Consider the following 20535-nt stretch of genomic DNA (forward strand, 5'->3'; position numbering starts at 1 on the left):
CCAATTGGGGAAAAAAGTTCATTCTAATCAATACATTAATGTCAATACAGACTGCTTCTCTCATTCCCCATTTTTCTTTCTGGACTTCAGCAAGTCCACTACTACTTAAATACCCTTCCTTCCACCTTGCCAGCAACTGCTACATGAAATCGCCTCCAGTCCCTGCATTCTCCATGTGGTAACTTGGCTGTTGTCTCAGAAACACACTCTTGAATTGTCATCTGATCCGCTGTTATATAATTTACATTGTACATACACAGTTTACCGTATATTATTATATATTAATATATGCATTATGCACCTGTTCCTGCAGCCATGTCAAATGCATGTTAGCCACATTCTATACTGACAGGCTACACTGTCCAAGTGCAATCATCTGGGCCCACCAAGTCACCCAACATGAAGACAATGAACTTTCCGAAGGTGGGCTGGATGAGACGGTCTGACCTATTTTCAGAAAAATCCATCTGTTTGGGTTCCCCAGTCTTCCACCAACCAATCAGGCAAGAAAGTGATGAGTTATCCAAAAAGAATGACTGATACATTCTGACCATGGAAGCTCAGTTTGTTTTTTTTAAGTTTCTCTGCCTTAAGGGCTCCTAAACTCTCTCTATCCCAACATCTTCTATGCTTCAATCTCTTAACAGATCATCTCTGAAGATGTCCTGCTAAAAGACTTCTAAGAAAGACTTAACAATCTCCCTTGCTACATTGTAGTTTGTCATTTCTTGCCTCATATTTCATTCATTCGTATGTATGTATGTATGTATGTATATATTTTTTTTAAAAATTATTTCATATACGTGAGTACGCTGTAGCTGTCTTCAGACACACCAGAAGAGGACACCAAGATCCCATTACAGATGGTTGTGAGCCACCATGTGGTTGCTAGGACTTGAACTCAGGACCTCTGGAGGAGCTGCAGGTGCTCTTAACCGCTGAGCCATCTCCCCAGCCCTGGTGGCGCTACCTTTAAGCTGTAGCTCTGGAATACTAAGGTGGCTTACCAAATAAAAGTGCTTGCTGTGCATCCTGAGGACCTAAGTTTGATCCAGGTTCCACACTGGAAGGAGATTAACAGACTCTGGCCTCGACATATACTTATGAATAAATTTTTAAAAAATTAAAAACTAAAAACCCTAAAATAAAAAATGAAGCTGTAAACTTTACTCCTATAGCAGACTTTCCAGATCAGACTGTGGCTCTCTCCTGGGGAACAGACGAGACTGCTTTGCCCCAACAGTACACGCATTAAACATGTACAATCCAACTTTAAGCATCAAGTTCTTTTAACTACTATTAACTTTGGATATTTTCTTTCAAATATTTAGGTAACTTTGTTTTTACATAAGATTACCTTTAAATATTTCTAGTACAGTCAGTATGTAAAATATACTTTCAAACATGAAGTAACCAAAAGTCAAAGATTACTTTGACTTTAGTATAATAAAAGCACACTCCATGAATTTGAGGTTACCAAATAACAAAGACAAATAACTCATAATTCTATCAGAAGTAATAGTTCTACTTACCAGAAAAACTAGTGATCCATCAAGTCCAAGCATCTAAAATAAAAAATATGCCTTAATTTAAGATGCAGTAGACTTTCTTTTCTTATAGAAAGATTGCTTTCCTATCAGTATCATTAAATAGTTTCTAACCTTATCATTCCCAGAATGTTTAAAAAAAAGAAAGAAAGAAGGAAAGAGAGAAAGAAATTCTGTGTTCTCAAGTATCACACTCTGAGTCTCCCTTTACCCTAAGTAATACAGAAGATGATATCACGTAGAAATGTTTCATCTTGTGCAGGCAGGGTATATGTCTGTGCTTCCCACACTAGAGAAAGTCGGGCAGCTGCTGAGATGGAGAGTGAGTCAAGCAGCTGGCAGGTGAGCTCAGTGAAAGAGTGCTTGCCTAGCATGCCCAAGGCCCCGGGTTTGTAGGGATGTTTGCCCAATACTGAAAAATGGAAAACAGACCCGTTCTGACTTTTAACTCTTACATTAAATAGAACCAGTCATAACTTCATTATGTAATTACTTTATTTTCATCAATTAGTGTGTGGAAATCCTGTTTAAATTTAAGTTTTTGGGTTTTTTTTTCTTTTCTTTTTTTCAGAGCTGGGGACCGAACCCAGGCCCTTGCGCGCAAGCACTCTACCGCTAAGCTAAATCCCCAACCCCTTAAGTTTTTACTTAATTTTTCTCAAGTCCACAATATCAGGTCAAACTGCCTCCATGGAACAAGGTTTGTACTAAAGACAGAAAAACAGACCTGTGATCATCTTTACCACAAGGTCCATTGCTTGATTTTCTCCAGAAATTAAATCCTAGTAACTGTCTTCATCAAACTTAAATATGAAATTTGTGTTCATAGGTAAATATGCCAACTTCAAAAAACATCTTAGGATTAAGGGGACATGTGACAGTGACAGTTCTTACTCTTTCCCAAGTAAGCTCTTCAGCAGCCCGGTCCCACTCCAAAGCATTCCAGTTCATGTCGTCTGAAAATACAATTGCACATTTGAGATTACTGACACACACTAAACTACACATAAAAGCCAGTTTAAATTACAATCTGTGGTGAAGCTGAACCACATTTAAAATTTTATATGACATAAATTACTAACTAGGTTATTAGTCCTACAAATGAGTGCATTTGTACTAACACATACAAAATAATCATCCTAGACTGTGGCAAGTGCTAGAAAGGGAATAATTAGGATTATGTGAAAGACAAATCTAATAGCTGTGGTTCAGAAATGAATCTGGTAGATTTGAGGAAAAAAAGGAAAGCAAGGGATTAAACTTTCTTCGAATTAGTAAGTTAGCAAAAGATAACGGTATAAAACTCAGAGGCCGACTAGTGGTTAACAGTTCCCACTGTGCCAATGGACTCCATCTGCTCCCAGCTCTACTCATCAGTGCCTCACAACGACCTGGACTCCAGCTCTAGGGACTACTCTCTTCTGGCCTCCCTGGGCACTATACACACAATTATAAACCCATAGACCACAGACATACATATATACACACAATGAGAAATATTATCTACATTCAAAACGTCAGAATTGGAGAGATGGCTCGGTTTAGAGTACTGACTGCTCTTCCGGAGGACCTGAGTTCAATTCCCAGCAATTACACAACCATCTATAATGGGATCTGATGCCCTCTTCTGGTGTGTCTGAAGATAGCTACAGTGTACTCACATACATAAAATAAACTTTTTAAAAAAAGTCAAGAGTTGAATCAGGTGGTACAAAGCTTGTGATTTTACCACTCAGGAGGCTGAGGCAAATTGATTACAAATTCTGGGTCAGCCTAGACTATACAGCAAGATCTGTCCCAAGGGGGGAAAAAAAGTATGAAAGGCAGACGGAGATTAAATAGCAAACTTGGAGAAATGTGCAGGTTGGGCTGATTTACTGCGGTGAGCAAGATATCTAAGGACTTAAGTCAAAACAGAGGAACACTGCTGATGGGTCCAGACCAGAAAGAGGAGACTTAAAGCTGCTGCATACGGCAGGTGAGCGTGGAGCACTAGAACAGCAGTAGCACATGCTGTTTTCTCTGAGCCTCTGATCTTTCCCTGGGAGCCTTTTGCTCCCGGGTATGTCTTTTTTTCTTATCTTTCAAAAGGTCTCAGCTCAAAAGTCACTTATTCTGAGCTTCCTGGAAACATTATTTATTTATAACAAGTATCATCAGCCAGACAGTGATGGTGCACACCTTTATTTAATGCCAGCACTTGAGAGGCAGAGGCAAGCAGCTTCTGTGAGTTCGAGGCCAGCCTGATCTACAGAGTAAGCTCCAGGACAGCCAAGGCTACACAGAGGAGCCTTGTCTTGAAAAAAACACCAAATAAGTAAATAAAACTAACCTCAGAGCAACCCATATACACTAATACAATGCTATGTCTCCTACTTCTTCCCTAGACCAGAAGCTCCCAGGAAGGCAGCCCCGGACATTTTGTTCACAACTCTATACTCAAGTGGCTGGCACAATGAACACAGACACTAGCAGAGTAGACTCAAGAATAACAGAAGAGGGGCTGGGGATTTAGCTCAGTGGTAGAGCGCTTACCTAGGAAGCGCAAGGCCCTGGGTTCGGTCCCCAGCTCCGAAAAAAAAAAAAAAAAAGAATAACAGAAGAGGAAGGCAGTGAGCTCTGACAACTGAACACACACCTTGGGTCTGATTTTACCCTCCAGAGTTCCCATTTACAGAAAATAAAAATGGTTTCCAGAGGTGGCACCTGGCCTGCAGTATTCACTACAGTTCTTTTTTCATTTGAAAAGTGCAGCAACTCCATGAAAACAGGAAGGTGGTGGAGGGGGTCAGGTAATTCTATACCAAGCTACTTCCTCAAAATGTGAACCTGGTCACACTTAACCATTTTTTTCCCCAACCTATAATTTACGGACAGACAGACAGATGGACTAATGGATATGGACAGGACAGATGGATGAATGGACAGTAGGTCAGTCCTGTGAGAAGAACTGTGATACACATGTTTCCTCTTTCACAGAAAGCAATTTGCGTACATGTATATTAATGATAGCTTGTCAAAACAGAAACAGGTAATAAACAGAATTTTAACACATCATAAAACATGACAACATTACTCTGTCTTCAGCGCAAGCTAAGAATGTCTGGCAGCCCTGAAGATGAGCAAGGGCACAGAGCAGCCATTACCTTGGGCCCCATTGTTGGCATCAGCAGCATCTTCTACACCTGCATCATCTTCCTCCTCATTGTCCTCCTCCTCCTCTTCTGCTTGACCATCCTGGGCATCAGGGTTCTCACCCAGAACTGCATTCTCACCTGCTGGGTTAGCTGGCTGATCAGCAGCAGGGTTTTCTGCTCCATTTCCTCCTACAGGAGCCTAAAATGAGAAGAAAGCCCAGGAATTCACTTACCTGGTTGGCATGCACCACCACTGCCCGAAATGAACTCACTTTTCAATGTGCACATTTCAGAAAGCACTTAGACCTGAGGGGGTGGTTTCTATGGGCAAAGCACTTGCCACCCCACAAGTGTGAGGACTAGATTTTGGATTCCCAGGACCTACATAAGCTGGGCACAGTAATGTACCTGCAATGCTGTGCTCCAACATGACAAGAGAAGGTGGAGACAGAAGAATCCCTGGAAGCTTGTGGACCAGCTAGCAGAGAATCTAAGACCCTGTCTCCAATAAGGTAGAAGGCAAGGCCACATACCAAAAGTTGTCCTCTGACCCTCACATGCACACCATGGCACATGCATAGCCTCATTTATATATGTAACATGGGAACACACTCAAGCCAAGAGAGAGAGAGAGACACAGACAGACAGACAGACAGACAGACAGACAGACAGACAGACAGACAGACAGACAGAATAAAATATGGGCTTACAAATCTGGCTACCTTAGGGACAAAACCAATTTTTAAAAATGTATGTACATTTACAGATGCATACACACCTTAATTTGCTTTGATTGAACCTTTGAGTAAATGATTTCTAGTTTGACCTAGAGACTAGGAATTATCAACTACCAAATGCATTTTCTCCTGGCTCTGCCTTTAGGATACCAACCAAGCATGGTGGCCCAGAGTGGTAATCCCAGATACTGTAGGGGAAAGGAGCTGAGGCAGACGACTATGAATTTGAGGTCTTCTGTTGGACTTGACCAGACCTTTGTCTTTGTCTCAAAATAGAAAATAAAAGGACTGAAGCTGTAGCTCCATGGGATGGTAGGTACATAGCAAGTGTGAAGCCCTAGACTCAGTCCTCAACAGCACAAAGTGTTACAAATCCAAGTTCTGCCGATAACCAAATGCAAAGATCTAATTAACTGTTAAGTTAAAACACAATTCACTTTGATTTAATGAGAATTCTAAAACAAAACCACATGAAATGCCTCAAAATACGAGGTGCAATTACCACAGTGCTGATCGTAAACTAATAGCAGTGCCAGCATTGACACGGTGGTGCACCCTTCCTACTTTTGGGGCACAGGGAGGAGGAGTGTGAGTTTGAGACTCGTTTGGGCTGCATATGGAGACTGGGTCTAAAAATTAACAACAAAAGACCTGGGTGTGGCTCAGTGGTAGAGTGCTTGCTTGCCCAGCATACACAAGGCCTTGTGTTCCATCCCCAAAACCAGTGTGTACCACATCTTGTGGTGTTGAGTTCGTACATATGCTTTTCAAAGGTAAAGGTATACTCCAATTTCATTAAGTCTGAAATCTTTTTCTGCTACAATCTAAATATTTTTAAAGTGCAACAAAATACAGATCATAGGAACAAAGATTAATTACCATTGAATAGTTTGTGATCAACTGTTTTTCTGAAAAAAGTGTATGAAATGTGTACTTTTCACTTCACTGAGTAGTTACTGTGTAACACTGTTGGCCCTAAATTCCCAGCAGGTGAGATACTAAAATTCACTCGCTATACTATCCTGGAAACAGTCTGGCAAGTTCCCTTGTATCTGAGCATGTTATTATCACTTACAAGAAAACTACACGCAATTCTTTTTTTTTTTTTAGTGTGTTGTGTGTGCACATGCCCTCATACATAGATCTAAACACATTGCATGTGTGGAGGTGACAGGACAACTTTTCTCTGTCCACTGTGACTTCTGGGGAATCCAAACTATGGTTATCTAGCTTAGGTTGCAAACATGTCTACTGTGACTGGCCCAAGTTTTCTACTTCTGAAAAGGTTCTTCCTACATAGCAGAAAAGATAAGGTATTTTGCATGAAGAAAAAAGCTGGGATAGGTAGAGAGCACTCCTACATGCTATGGAGCATGTCAGAAATCCACCCAGGAAGTTGTTTTGAGTGTGTGCGTATGTGCATGTACATGTCTATGCACACCTTGATAAAGGTCTCTCAACTATGTAGCCCTGGATCTGTTCTGGATTACAGGCATGGCCACCACTCAGCTATATATATAGGAAGTTGCTTCTTACCTTCCAGGCCCAAGTAAGCTGCTGACTCAGGCAAAGAAAATGGAAGTGTTTTAGTATTCCCTCTAACACTGTTCCCAGTCTAGCAAGAACATTAAGAGACAGTCAGAAGGTATTTTTTCATTTCCCCTGTCCTCTCCTATAATATGAGCACATTGTAAGGCACATGAAGGTCAAGGATTTAGATCACAGAGGGTGAAAAGGACACTCATGTGCTGCCCATGTAAGATACATGTCAAGTGAGGGGCTTACCTCATTTTGGTGGTGTCCAGCAGCATTGAAGGGTGGAGCAGCATGCTCCAGCCAAATTGGTGCTCCCCCATGGACTATCTGCTCTCGTAACCACACCAGGCTGATGAATGCACAAAGTGTGCATGTCACCACAAAACAACCCTGCAAGCAATCCGCCAACAAATTTTCCCTATTTTAAAAAAATAATAGTAATAATTAGACACATTAACTTCAAAGAACACTTGTTAAAAAAAAAATCTAAATTTTTCAGTAAAATGCAGTTGCTTCCAAAGGATTACTTATAATGATGTTGAAATTCTAACTTGTAAACTAGATAATATGTAATTTATATATTACTGTATTGAGTAGATACAAAATATATCAAATTACATAGCTATTAACTATCCATCCTATTCTTTTAGCATAGCCAAGAGACAGGAATATAAGCAAAAAAAGATCCAACAAAATGAAAGCATTGTATCTATAAAATTTACTAAATTTAGGTAAGCAACTGCACTTTATCCTTTTAACAGAACTTTAAAGTTTAAGCAAAACAGAAGTACATATATGAACAAGCTCATCAGTGAGAAAGGTGGAAAACTCCTGGTTATTAGTACCTGGTCTAATACCTACATATAGGAAAGGGCTGAAAGACATCTAGCACACTATGAATCGGATGGAGAAACAACATATGGCACAGAAACTCTAGTTTTAATGCTACCTCAGAAATACCAAGTTATCTTCAAAGAGGCAGGTGTGGATCCTTTAGAAAACCTTGCAAGGAAACATGAGACTTCTAACACCTGGAAGCTCTTGTTCCTTCTTTCTGAAGAAATTCATCCTTCACTGTCAATGTCTGACTTCAGAATAATTCAAAAATATTGATAGACTTCAGAAAATTGATAGCTTTTGTATTCATTTAAGAAAAGGTCGGGCTGGAGAGATGGCTCAGCCATTAAAGGCTAGCCTCACAACCAAAAATATAATAAAAGGTCAATCTGAAAGGCCTCGGCCTATCAGCTCCACACTTTAACTAGCATTGCCCCTAAGAAGGTCCTATCTACAGTGTCTCCAAAAATCAAAGGATTCCTCACTATCACTTATTAAAGGCTCCTCTACATCATCAAAATCATGAGGTGGAGCTAAAATAGCACTTCTCTAACTTCCTTGACAAAAAAGTAATTGCTTCTTGTAGACTTTAAGTGGAACCAAACCTTAAAGTCCCTTTCTCTAATGCCTTCAAACTGAATTAGCATCATGTTTGCCTAGACTTGAGTTAAGGATGCCCAAGTGCCAGAGACCGGGAAAGGCCTTGTGAGGTCCCACTCTCCCAGGTCACTGTGTTGTCCCAAGTCCACCTTGTAGAGCAACCCCCATTCACCTTCTAGAAGATGAAAGGCCATGTGGAGAACTAAGGCACCTCAGAAAGGTCCTCCTTAGACAATCAAAGTCCACTAAAAGACATGTGTGGTGGCTTAGGCAAGCTTAACAGACGAATAGCTCGACTAAGCCCAAGTTCAATTTCTGACCTCCAGAATTATGAACAAATAAAATGGCAGCTGTCTGACACCATTATGTCTGAACTCTGTTTTGCAGCAAGAAAGAAGATGGTTTGCCTGAAGATGACCTAACTCATACACACACGGCATGCTGTCAGATGTGGTACATATGCAGAATTTTCAGGAAAACACTGTCCTCTATAAATTATATAAATACTCAGTGCAGGGCCAGAGTGTTCCTAATTCTGTCTGACCACTCCCACTTAGCGTCCCTCTGTGAGTAGTCTAATGAAGGAGGCAACAACCAGTTAGAGGACATGTCAACACAGGGCCAGCAAAATGCTAACATCACAGCATTAAAAGAAAAGCTACAGTGAACAAGTTTTTAATGTGGTTTAACAATCATCTTACTAACATTTTAAAGTTATGTTCAACATACAAATTCAGTAGCATACAACTCAAAGTGCACAAAATATTTTAGTTTTACATGTCTTTCCAAAAGGCTCCTTAAATTCTTCTGCTTTAAAAGAAACAGAACTTACACACACCAATTTCTATACTATAGCAACAAAACTGTAGTTAGATAAAAATAATAAATTGATGTTCTTAGATGAATCTTCAGGTAATAGGATTAAATATGTGAGCCAGGCATGATGGTGCATGCTTTGACCCCAGTCCTCAAAAGGCAGGGACGGGTAGATCTCTGTGAGTTCAAGGCAAGACTAGTCTACAAAGCAAGTTCCCCAGAACAGCCAGGGATGTTATATGACAGAGAAACTGTCTCAAAATAAAAGGATGCAAAACAAACAAAAAAGAATAAATATATGAGAAAAGACACTTTTTTTACAGGGCCCAAACTTCACCCTCAGAGTTAATTAATACTCACGTTGACAGCATGTCTAGTGGCAGTGTCAGTAGTGAGCTCACGGAGCCAGTAAACAAGCACTTGTAGATGCGGCCTACAAACAAGGGCACAATGGCACAGTCACAACTGGCATCATATACTCACAGCTGGCTCAAGACAGCAGAGGTAAAGTAGAACAACACGGACACCAATAAAATAAGTGTTCTTAGTCTCTGTAAGCCTGGGTCTCATTGGTTTAGTTTTTGTTTTTTATTTGCTTGGAGGGGGTGGGGGTCGGAGAGGGTTGCTCACACCCACATATTATGGTTTGAGTGTTGTCAGAAGACAACTTTCTGGAGTTGAGTTTTACCACTCCTACTACTTCCTACTGTGGGTTCCAAGGATGACACTCAGAAGCCTGTGTAACAAGCACTGAGTTATCTCACTGGCCTCAAACTACTACTCTATAAGAGAATTTTAAAAGTGAGCAAATAGTAAGTTCTCCATGACAGTGTTAGGTGGTCTTTGCCAAACCAGGATTGAAATGAGGGCCTCACACATGAGCTCTACACTGAGCTACATCCTCAGCTCTAGTTATCTTACACTTGTTTTTATTGCAAGAGTTTAAATATTGGGGGAAGTGAGAATTAATTATCTAGATCATAAGATGAACTACAAAATTCACTATTCATAAAAACAAAAGATTTGAGTTTTCAAAACACACATCTTTGAACTAAGAAGCTTCTTCAGCACAGTGCATAATCTTATGACACCTTCAGAGTCCAGTGAGATGAACAATCCCAGCAACCTCAGAGAGACAAACATTCCAAAGTTGTTCTAATCTCCACACACACCAAGACACAAGAGCACACACATATACAAATATTTGTTTTAAAAACACTTTGGGGTTAAAATAAAAGTTTCAAAAGGTCTCAAAGACTAGCTTACAGTCTTGGAGGGGAAAGACAAGCATAAAAGAATTTCACTTGTTGAGGTTTGGTCTGCTGCTATGTATTGTAATGCTCAACTCTATTCCCTAAGGCAGAGGTCTACAAGAGATTTCTCACATTTACCAGCTTTTGTTGTGCAAACCTTGCTCCTTAAAACTGTTAGTTAAATAAAAATAGCTATAGCTCATTGCCGGTAGGATTATCAGAAGTAAGCAGGTGTCTGAGATAACAGGTTGAGCCTGAGAGACCAGAAGAGGAAGAAGAGAGGTAACATGAGCACACCAGGAGAAACAGCAAGCATTTGGGGTACCCCACTGGGGAGGTAGCCAGGCCAGCAGTTAAAAAAGCAGATGTGACCCCTGCCCCCCCCCCATAATTGTCCAAATCAAATAAAGTAACCACAGTCAGAGTTTCATTTACTTGTAAGCTGGTCAGGGATAAGCTTACATTACTTGTACTACATTCACTGCCATCCCTTACCCTCTTACTCAGAAAAGTGAGAAAGGTAGAATTCTAGAGAGAATGAGGTAACAAGTCTACAGCTTTAGAAATGTATTAAGGAAAACGCTAAGCTTTCCCTTCAGAACATTTCTTGTACATTCTTAATTTAAGCACTGTCCTCAGTCTTAAACCAAACCATTTCCATGAGTTCAATGGCTTCTTTTAAAAGTCAAGTCAAAATGGTAGTCTAGAAAGAATGTCAATAATAGAAATTATTTACATATTTACAGAAGAAAGCAAACAATAATTGCTTACAATAAGTACAACTAACAAATCAAGAGTCAGACAATCGGAAAACGGGCTGCATAGCATTAGAGCTCCTTAAAAATCTGGCACTAGGTACTAGGAAAGGAGAATGGTACATGGTTAGAAAAGTCTGTAAGGATATGTACTATATGATGCAACTTAAATTTGAGGTACATGGGTATACACGAAAAGTCAGGACAGAAATCAAGCTTGTTATAGTGAACTCAGGCATCCACCTGGACTGAACTGTTTTATTTGTAGATTTTAGAAAAGTATGTTGCTTTTGGCTATAACTGAACATTTCTTTCCTTTCCTCTTTTCTTATGCTCCATATAGACCAAGCTGGCCTCAAACTTGGGATCCGACTGCTACAGCCTCCAGTGACAGAATTACAGGTATATATGCTTCAAAGGTGATAAAGTAAACACTTAACATCTAAGGAACTGTCTGTATTTTGTTCTTCCAACTGAGTCTATTGGGGGTAGGGGAGTGAGGGATTTACGTTATTAAAAAAAAAAAAAAAAAAACCTCTGCCAAGACTGAACCCCCAGTGAACGTGATTGTTGGGGGGAGGGCGGTAATGGGGGGGGGGGGAACACCCATAGAGAAGGGGAAGGGAAGGGGTTAGGGGGATGTTGGCCCGGAAACCTGGGAAAGGGAATAACAATCGAAATGTAAATAAGAAATACTCAAGTTAATAAAGATTTAAAAAAAAAAAAAACCAACCTGATGTGTTTGGAAGGTGCCACTGTCTTCTAGCATTCAACAAGCTAATTTCATATCTGATTTTTCTCTACTTTGTAGGAAATCTGAGAGTGTAATTCACTACCACTTATCACTATCAGCATCCTACCTGGCTCTAGAACATTTGAAGCATTTAGGTTTATAGTATCCTTCCTTTATTATTAGGTTAGTTTCCTAACGGAAATTATCAACTCTTCATCTCCATCTCCATGGTCCGACCTTGTAGAACTCTTGCTAGGCAGTCCCTCAGTCCTGCCTCTCCTTGTTGGTCTCACCTGAGCTACTTCGTACCTCTGAATTACAATGGAGGAGGCCTCACTGGAGCGGCTGGCTCACTGAGCCACTCTCCAACAGTGCCTGTTCTGCTACTTTGTGTATGGTCTCTATCTCCACAGGTACTCCAGTTGGTTTAACTTAAGGAAACACGAAGCTACAAGTGACATGTATTTAAAATCCCTGCTCCACAGAATCATATCTACATACTCTGTCAGTCATGTATTATCAATACTGATTTATGTCTAAGAAAAACACCCTTTCTTCTCCAGAAACAAATTACTGAAGAAGTTTTCTTTCCTAATACATGGTATTATAAATAATTAAAACATCATTCGCAGTAGTAGGCAACAACTAAAATATTAAACAGTTATAAAATGTTTAACCAGTTCCAGAAGAGGCATGAATACTCACATGCTGTAAGAGGAACAACTCCCAGCCATGCAAAGGCCACAAGTGTGTAATGAAACCAGTATCGTATCGCAGTGCCAATACTTGTAACCAGTCCAGCAAAAATGTCTTGGATTGGTAGCCGTGAAGGCATATCTGGAGAATAAACTAGAAGAGGAAAAATTACCCAGGATTTCATGAGAATTTTTAAGTGACTTAATTCATAAATACAACAGAGATACTAAGCTTAAGTATTTTTCCTATAAACTACTGAATTTCAAATCATTACAATAATACTATTTATACGAGCTGTTTATTTATCCAAACTACAACTAAAATATAGAAATAGACAAAGAAAGTCCACTGAGCAGAAAAACAGCATTAAGAGGAGAGAAACATCTACTTCCTCAGTTCACAGCCTTGAATCTCAAATCGTGTTAGTCTACACACATCTAACAGGCCAACCATTTGATGACCTGGCTTCTCCGGCTATAAAAGATGCAGTAACAGACACAAGTGCAAAAGGAACTCTGTAGGCCTGTGACCAGAGGACTTTCTGAATGCAAGTGCTAGACACAGCATCCCTGTGAAGGCCTGTGACAGCAATTTCACTGGAACAAACAGCTCACTGATGTCACTTAGCTAACCATCCTCTCAATTATAACATCTTAATTTTCAAATCATTAATTCAGACATCTTTGCAAAATATAATTTAGATGTAGTTTGAGAACATTCCCACATTAAAAAAATTTGTGTAAGAATTGTTCCAGTTAAGATTATTTTATTAAAAAAGCTCTATTCCATATAATACAACATTGTCTTTCAAACACCTCTTTCTCCAAAAAGGCCAAAACAAGGAATTGTCATATAAAAATTGATGATCTAAAATTATAAAACAGGGCCAGAGGAGAAGAAAAATAACTAAACAACTAGACAAAACAAAAAGACCATGCTGGTTGGGGATTTAGCTCAGTGGTAGAGTGCTTGCCTAGCAAGCGCAAAAGACCATGCTGGGTGTTTTTCAGATGCAAAGTACTTGATAGCACAGATAACACACTAGATTTAATCTTTAGCAGCCAAAAAATAATTAAAAAACAAAATCCTTTAAGAATGATTCCATAGTCTCAAGGTAAAGGTCCACAGGTATTGATATGTGCTACAAATTTTCACAAACAGTAACATCCTTATGCACCAGAGAAAATTAAAGACTATGAAAGAATGCATGTAACCTTTCTGCTGGCAATGAGTAAACAAAATGCAGTAACTTTGGTCATCTATGCTTGTCAGATATCAAGTAAAACCAATGATAAGTTACAATATTTGTACTAAGCAGCACAAGGATCTTAAAAAGTAAAACACGGGCTGGAGAGAGGGCTCAGCGGTTAAGAGCACCCGACTGCTCTTCCAGAGGTCATGAGTTCAATTCCCAGCAACCACATGGTGGCTCACAACCATCTGTAATGAGATCTGATGCCCTCTTCTGGTGTATCTGAAGACAGCTACAGTGTACTTATATATAATAAATAAATAAATCTTTAAAAAAAAAAAAAAAGTAAAACACACACACAAAAGAAAGGTGCAATGTACTTGGATCCCAGCATGAAAAACTGTGCTTCCATTTTTTAATAATTTGCCAATACAGTCCTGTTTGATATAATAGTCACAATAGAATCAATAGGCACAAGTATTATAATTAAAATTTTAGACATCTGAAAAATATTTCTTCTAGCCTTACAAAAAGACGGACTCAAAAGGTAGTTTCCTGGGGCTGGGAAGAAGCACACAAGCATGAAGATCAGAGTGAGGATCTCCAGCATCCATGCAAGGCTGGCAGGCATGGAAGCCATGGCCTGCCTCAATTCCAGTGCCCAAAAGGTGGGGACAGCAGATCCCAGGGCCACACTTGCTGAGGTGAGGAGTTGTGAATTCATATGAGATTCCATAATGTATGTTAGAAGGCAGTGAAATCAAAGACACCCCAGCATGGCATGGTGACATATGCCTTTAATCCCAGCACTCACCAAAGGCAGAAGCAGGTGGATCTCTGAGTTTGAGCCCGACCTGTTCTACAGAGTGAGTTCCAGGACAGCCCCGGACTGTCACACAAGGTTCAAAAAAGGACCCCCATTCCACCTCTGGCACATACACATATATGCAACATATGTGCCCCTTCACGCACACACATACATATGCACCCAGACAGCCAAACACACATGCACATACATTTTTAAAAGTTGGTTTCAGGGGTTGGGGATTTAGCTCAGTGGTAGGCCCTGGGTTCGGTCCCCAGCTCCGAAAAAAAGAATAGAAAAAAAAAAAAAAGTTGGTTTCATATAGGAAAAAAACACGCTCTAAGACTTCTCTTTACTACTAAATTTTTTTTTTTTATTAACTTGAGTATTTCTTATATACATTTCGAGTGGTATTCCCTTTCCCGGTTTCCGGGCAAACATCCCCCTCCCCCCTCCCCTTCCTTATGGGTGTTCCCCTCCCCACCCTACTACTAAAAATTTAATATCCCAGTTTTAACTCAGAAGGAAGATCAAACTGAATACGCTAGATCTGAGGAAGTCAAGACATCATTGTTTCTGCAGGGAAATAATGACTCATAAAAGGAATGTTTTAGTGACACATACTGAAAATGAATAGATAAAGTTAAAACTGACAGTATTTCTTTTTAAAAGGATAGACAGAATACAGTAAACATGAGCGTACAGACAAAATGAGATAGGCCATGAGTTAAAAACCAAATGCACTCACAAGCACTCACTAGACACCTCTGTAGATGTTCAAGCTTGTCTGCGACTAAGCAAAAACAAAAAGAAAACAAAACCTATATAAAAAAAAAAAAAGCCTATAAAGCATAATATTTCTTAAAATAGCCTTCTAAGCGGAACGGGTTATTTCTATTACTATCAAAGACAATGAAGTTGAAAATTATTGCTTTCAAACTCTTTAAACACCTTTTGTTGCCAGAAATAAAGAGAAAACTGTAGTGAAAATTTCAAACAAACTTACTTGGTGTGAAAGCAAATCTGTGCTTGCATAATTCACAGTATTCTTTCCGACTATGTTTCAACCACTGAACTAGGCTGCAATTACAAATATATTCATAAATACAGTGTTTAAAACATAGCAACATCAGTTTCATTGAAAACTCATGTTATTAAGTTTTTTGTATTACGGAACTTTTGTAGTTTTCAAGATTTCAAATATGGCATATTTTAACTTTTTATATGTCCTGTCTAAGAGTATAAAACTTAAAAACAGATAAATACAAAACCAGTATGTGTTGTAGTAATAAAAAGATTTAATTAACCTAAATTCTAATCTCTTCCGAGCTAACTGAATACTGAATAATACTAAATAACCCAGGGGTCAAGATGAGCTTTGATCTTGGCCTCACAGTGCTCACAGCCAGCTAGTGAGCAGGTCTGAATTCCCTCCCGCCCTGCCCAAGCAAGCATGCGCCTTAGACAGGCCCTTCCTTTTCTCTATGCTCTGCTCCTTCAGCCACATAATGACGTTGGGACTTTTCTTGCAAAGAGTGAGTTCGGATGTATAAAGCGGGGATTGGTGAGATGGCTCAACAGTTAAGGTCACTGGCTACTCTTCCAAAGGTCCTGAGTTCAACTCCCAGCTACCACATGGTAGCTCACAACCTCTGTAATGGGATCTGATGCCCTCTTCTGTCAAATTCCATCATCTGTCCCACAGGCATACAAGCAAATAGAGTGCTCGTATATATAAAATACACAAGTAAATACATTTTAAAAAAATAGACATGTATAGCATCAAAGACAGTTCTTGTCAGAGTACTTAATTAATATAAGCTATTATGCCACTCAAAACCAGGAAAGCATAATTATTCCCATGAACAAAACAAGTTCCCATGCTAGAAATAAACAAGAGACTATCATTAGCATATCCACAATATACCAAAATAACATGCCAGGTATTAAACTATGAATAATTTCTTTTGAAACTTTAAACGTATATAACAAAAGTTTTCAAAAATAGTGATATAGGGCAAGTTCACGGAAATGATTGTTCTTATTATAGAGAACAAAATTGAATTTAAGAATTATACGATTTTCCAAATGACTTACCATTCTTGATGAATAAACTTAATACTGCCAGTACATACACAAGGATGGTAAAGAGGTTTCTCAGGTGTTCCTTCTGACCGACACACTCTACATATATCTGATAACAGAGAAAAAAATGGGATTACCTTTGGGTATGGCTTTTATATAAAACAGACCAACAAAACCAGAATATTTTGTGCTAAAGGTAAAATTCATCGCATTAAATGAAGGAGAGCTGAAAATTATGATAAACCTTATAGTTAAGGATGCATCTGAACCCTTGGCAGGGAATAGGGAGGCAAAGTTTAAAACAGAGGCAGAAGGAACACCCATTCAGAACCTGTCCCACATGTGGCCCATACATATACAAGCCACCCAATTAGATAAGATGGATGAAGCAAAGAAGTGCAGGCCGACAGGAACTGGATGTAGATCTCTCCTGAGAGACACAGCCAGAATACAGCAAATACAGAGGCGAATGCCAGCAGCAAACCACTGAACTGAGAACGGGATCCCCGTTGAAGGAATCAGAGAAAGGACTGGAAGAGCTTGAAGGGGCTCAAGACCCCATATGAACAACAATGCCAACCAACTGGAGCTTCCAGGGACTAAGCAACTACCCAAAGACTATACATGGACTGACCCTGGGCTCCAACCTCATAAGTAGCAATGAATAGCCTAGTAAGAGCACCAGTGGAAGGGGAAGCCCTTGGTCCTGCCAAGACTGAACTCCCAGTGAACGTGTTTGTTGGGGGGGAGGGCGGTAGTGGGGGGGAATGTTGGCCCGGAAACCGGGAAAGGGAATAACAATGGATATGTAAGTAAGAAATACTCAAGTTAATAAAGATAACCAAAAAAAAAAAAAAGAAAGAAAAATGTAGAAAAAAAAAAAAGGATGCATCTGAATTTACGTATATTCCTTCAAAATGGATTAAAACAAGTTGTTCCTTAGAAAGGTCTGTAAATTAAATTGAAAATTAAAAAACACATTTAATTTATCCACATTTGCATTTTCCTGTAACAATCAAATAAGTAGAAGAATCATAGCCACAAATAATAGTGTCCAAACGGTGTAACTTTTAAAGTCTAAATTCAGTTCTAAGGGTTTAAGCAACACAAAAACATCTGAGGGAAGGAAAAATGAGAACAAAATATGACATAAATGAAAATGCCAGAATGAAGCTCACTGCTTTGTATGCCAACCTAAAATGTATTTTTCTAAATAAGATTATCTCTAAAAATGTTCAGGGATCTAGAGAGATGCTTCAGGGGACTGGATGCTATACCAAAGGACTTAGATTTGATTCCTAGCACCCATTTGGTGGCTTACAAATGCCTGTAACTCTAATTTCAGGGGACCAGATGCCCTCTTCTGGCCCCCATGGGCAGGGCACATGCAGGCAAAATACCCATTGAGATAAAAAAGAAATATAATTTTAAAGATAATATTTTTTAAAATCCTATCTGAGGACATAAGATGGAAACAGTAGAAGAAACCACAGTAGATTCCCCTTCCAAGCATGTACGTCCACACACACTTAGGATTTGGGGACAGCACCTCAGGACCTTGCAGACTCCTACCAGATGAGGAACAGGAAGCTTCTTTAAGCAGAAGCTACAGAAGCCCAGGGCTGAGGAGTCAGCAACTATGGAACGCACTCCCTGACCCAGCACCAAAGGGCTCTAGGCACACACATCCTCTGCCCTCCCATCTGCTGTGGCCAGCAAGCAACACAGAAGAAAACCTCAAGAGATCTTTTGTGCTCTCTTGTTCATTTCTCCTAACATTCTCCTGTTCAGTGCCTCATTCTGAAATTTGACTATTGCTATTACTTAAGACTATTTTCTCGGCTGACCCTCACAGCCAAGTGACAAATAATCCCAGGGCAACAGTCAATGTGCAAAAGGGACAAAGGCATAATGTTTGTTTCGGACTTGCTCTCTTACAGGAAATTCCACACTCAATGGAAAAAATGGCAACCCTGATGATTCGGGCTTCACTAATGAACTGAGAAAGGGCCCGTGGTATCCCCTGGATTAAAGCACACAAGTTGAGGACTATGCTGCACCATCCCAAACACTTGGTATCATCACAGACTTTCCGGTTGCTCTTTCTTGAGCGACAGAATGCCATTTATCCAAGCTGAGGGACACTGAATCATCAGGAAAACCTAATTGGTTAGTACACTACTCTCCCTGGTTACCAAGCAACCATATAAGTCTCTTTACCTAAATGGAAAAGTCACATTCCCCTGCCCACAAAAGAGCTATCTCAGAGCTCAGTCTCTGTGGTAGAGTTCACTGAGGTTCCACTCACCGCCCCCTTTCCTGCTTGGAGTTAGTGATATGTATGCCCCTGCCCTCCTCTGATAGCAGTTTAGCATGCCCCTCTCTGTGAAGTGAATGAAGATTCCCCATCACTTGGATTCCAGGTTAGTCACTGCCACAGTAGACAGTGCAACCAACACATAAAGGTGACAAACGCAATGGTGCTTGCAGCTGATCCATGTTATCTTCAAGTACCAGAGCCTCTAGCACCATGGATGCAGATAAGTATCGTGGATAAATTACTAGTTACCCAGGCAGGAGATAAATGCTGCCCAATGTCACCACCATACTGAGTACTGACACAATTATTCATTACTGTAGATCAGCAAAGTAGACAGGATGATGTTAATAGAGATGGAACAGCCCTGGGTATGGTAACCTGTATCAACAGCCTCCTTTGAGAATGCTCTATCAGAAAATGATTCAAAGAAAGACAGCAGTAACACAGGCTCACACAAATGGGGTTGTCACATTATTCACCCTCCAGGGAGGGACATAGTAACTGGTCAGCTACTAAGTATGAATTGAGAAAGGGCAAACAAAAATGGAACTTACTAGTACACTGTAGTCAGCAAGATACAAGTACAAGGATGAATGAGAAAACACATAGGCATAGCTGACTGGTCCAAGGCAACTCAGCTCTGTGTGAGCTGAGAAAGCAGCACTGGGACCAAGGCAATGGCAAACTCCATGGGTGTTAATCTGTATAGAAAGGAGCCTGTGAACAAGGGAGGACTGAGGTAGGGAAATCTTAGGGGGTCCAATACACACTTGGAGAGGACACTGATGTTTTTCAGAAGGCCTCCATTCAACTCAGAGACAAACCAACGAACACAGTGTCATGCACAGACAAACCAACTTAAACTCAATCCCCAAAGCTCTTAACATAACACTAATGTGTAGCAGAGACCTGGATCCTTAGAGTTTGTAGAGTCCCTTCCTTATTCAAAGACTGAAAGGTCAGAACTGCATTCTAACAATCCTGAGTAGTCTCTCTTCACTCACTGATGAGCCAGTTTACAGAGGTTTCTTTCTAGTCTTTCTTTCCTTTTCTTTTAAGATAGGATCCCATTATGTAGCCCACGTTAACCTTGAACTCAGTGCTCTCCTGTGACAGTCTCCAAATGCTCCAATTTATCACCACATCCAACTTACAGTAGCATCTACAGATAGCACATGATACAACATATTGGATGCTGCCACATATTAAAAAATAAAGAGCTGTTGTTCTATTAGCTAGACATTAAACACAATTGTAAATATAAACTAGGCTTGGTGCCACACTCCTTTACTCTAGCACTTGGGAAGCAAAGGTTGGTAGATCTCTGCACTCAAGGACAACCACAATCTACATAACAAGTTCCAAAACAGTCAGTCAGACTCAGACTCAGACACAGACAGACACAGACACAGACACAGACACACACACACACACACACACACACACACACACACACACACACACACATTCTCTCTCTCTCTCTCTC

At 40.0% G+C, this 20535-nt stretch overlaps 1 protein-coding gene across 3 annotated transcripts in view; it reads right to left on the minus strand.

Moving 5' to 3' along the window:
* Nucleotides 1-20535, minus strand: part of Marchf6 (membrane associated ring-CH-type finger 6) — a 77248-nt gene that overhangs the window by 38031 nt on the left and 18682 nt on the right. For all 3 annotated transcript variants that reach the window (XM_008760826.4, NM_001305274.1, XM_063281530.1), the window contains exons 2-9: nucleotides 16742-16838; nucleotides 15651-15724; nucleotides 12657-12800; nucleotides 9571-9643; nucleotides 7207-7375; nucleotides 4694-4883; nucleotides 2442-2503; nucleotides 1533-1565 (exon numbers count right to left, since the gene is read on the minus strand). In XM_008760826.4, coding sequence (XP_008759048.1) covers nucleotides 1533-1565; nucleotides 2442-2503; nucleotides 4694-4883; nucleotides 7207-7375; nucleotides 9571-9643; nucleotides 12657-12800; nucleotides 15651-15724; nucleotides 16742-16838 — 842 coding nt within the window. The remainder of the gene's footprint in view (nucleotides 1-1532; nucleotides 1566-2441; nucleotides 2504-4693; nucleotides 4884-7206; nucleotides 7376-9570; nucleotides 9644-12656; nucleotides 12801-15650; nucleotides 15725-16741; nucleotides 16839-20535) is intronic.

Source organism: Rattus norvegicus, chromosome 2 (genome assembly GCF_036323735.1).
Source record: "Rattus norvegicus strain BN/NHsdMcwi chromosome 2, GRCr8, whole genome shotgun sequence".
Lineage (NCBI taxonomy): Eukaryota > Metazoa > Chordata > Mammalia > Rodentia > Muridae > Rattus > Rattus norvegicus.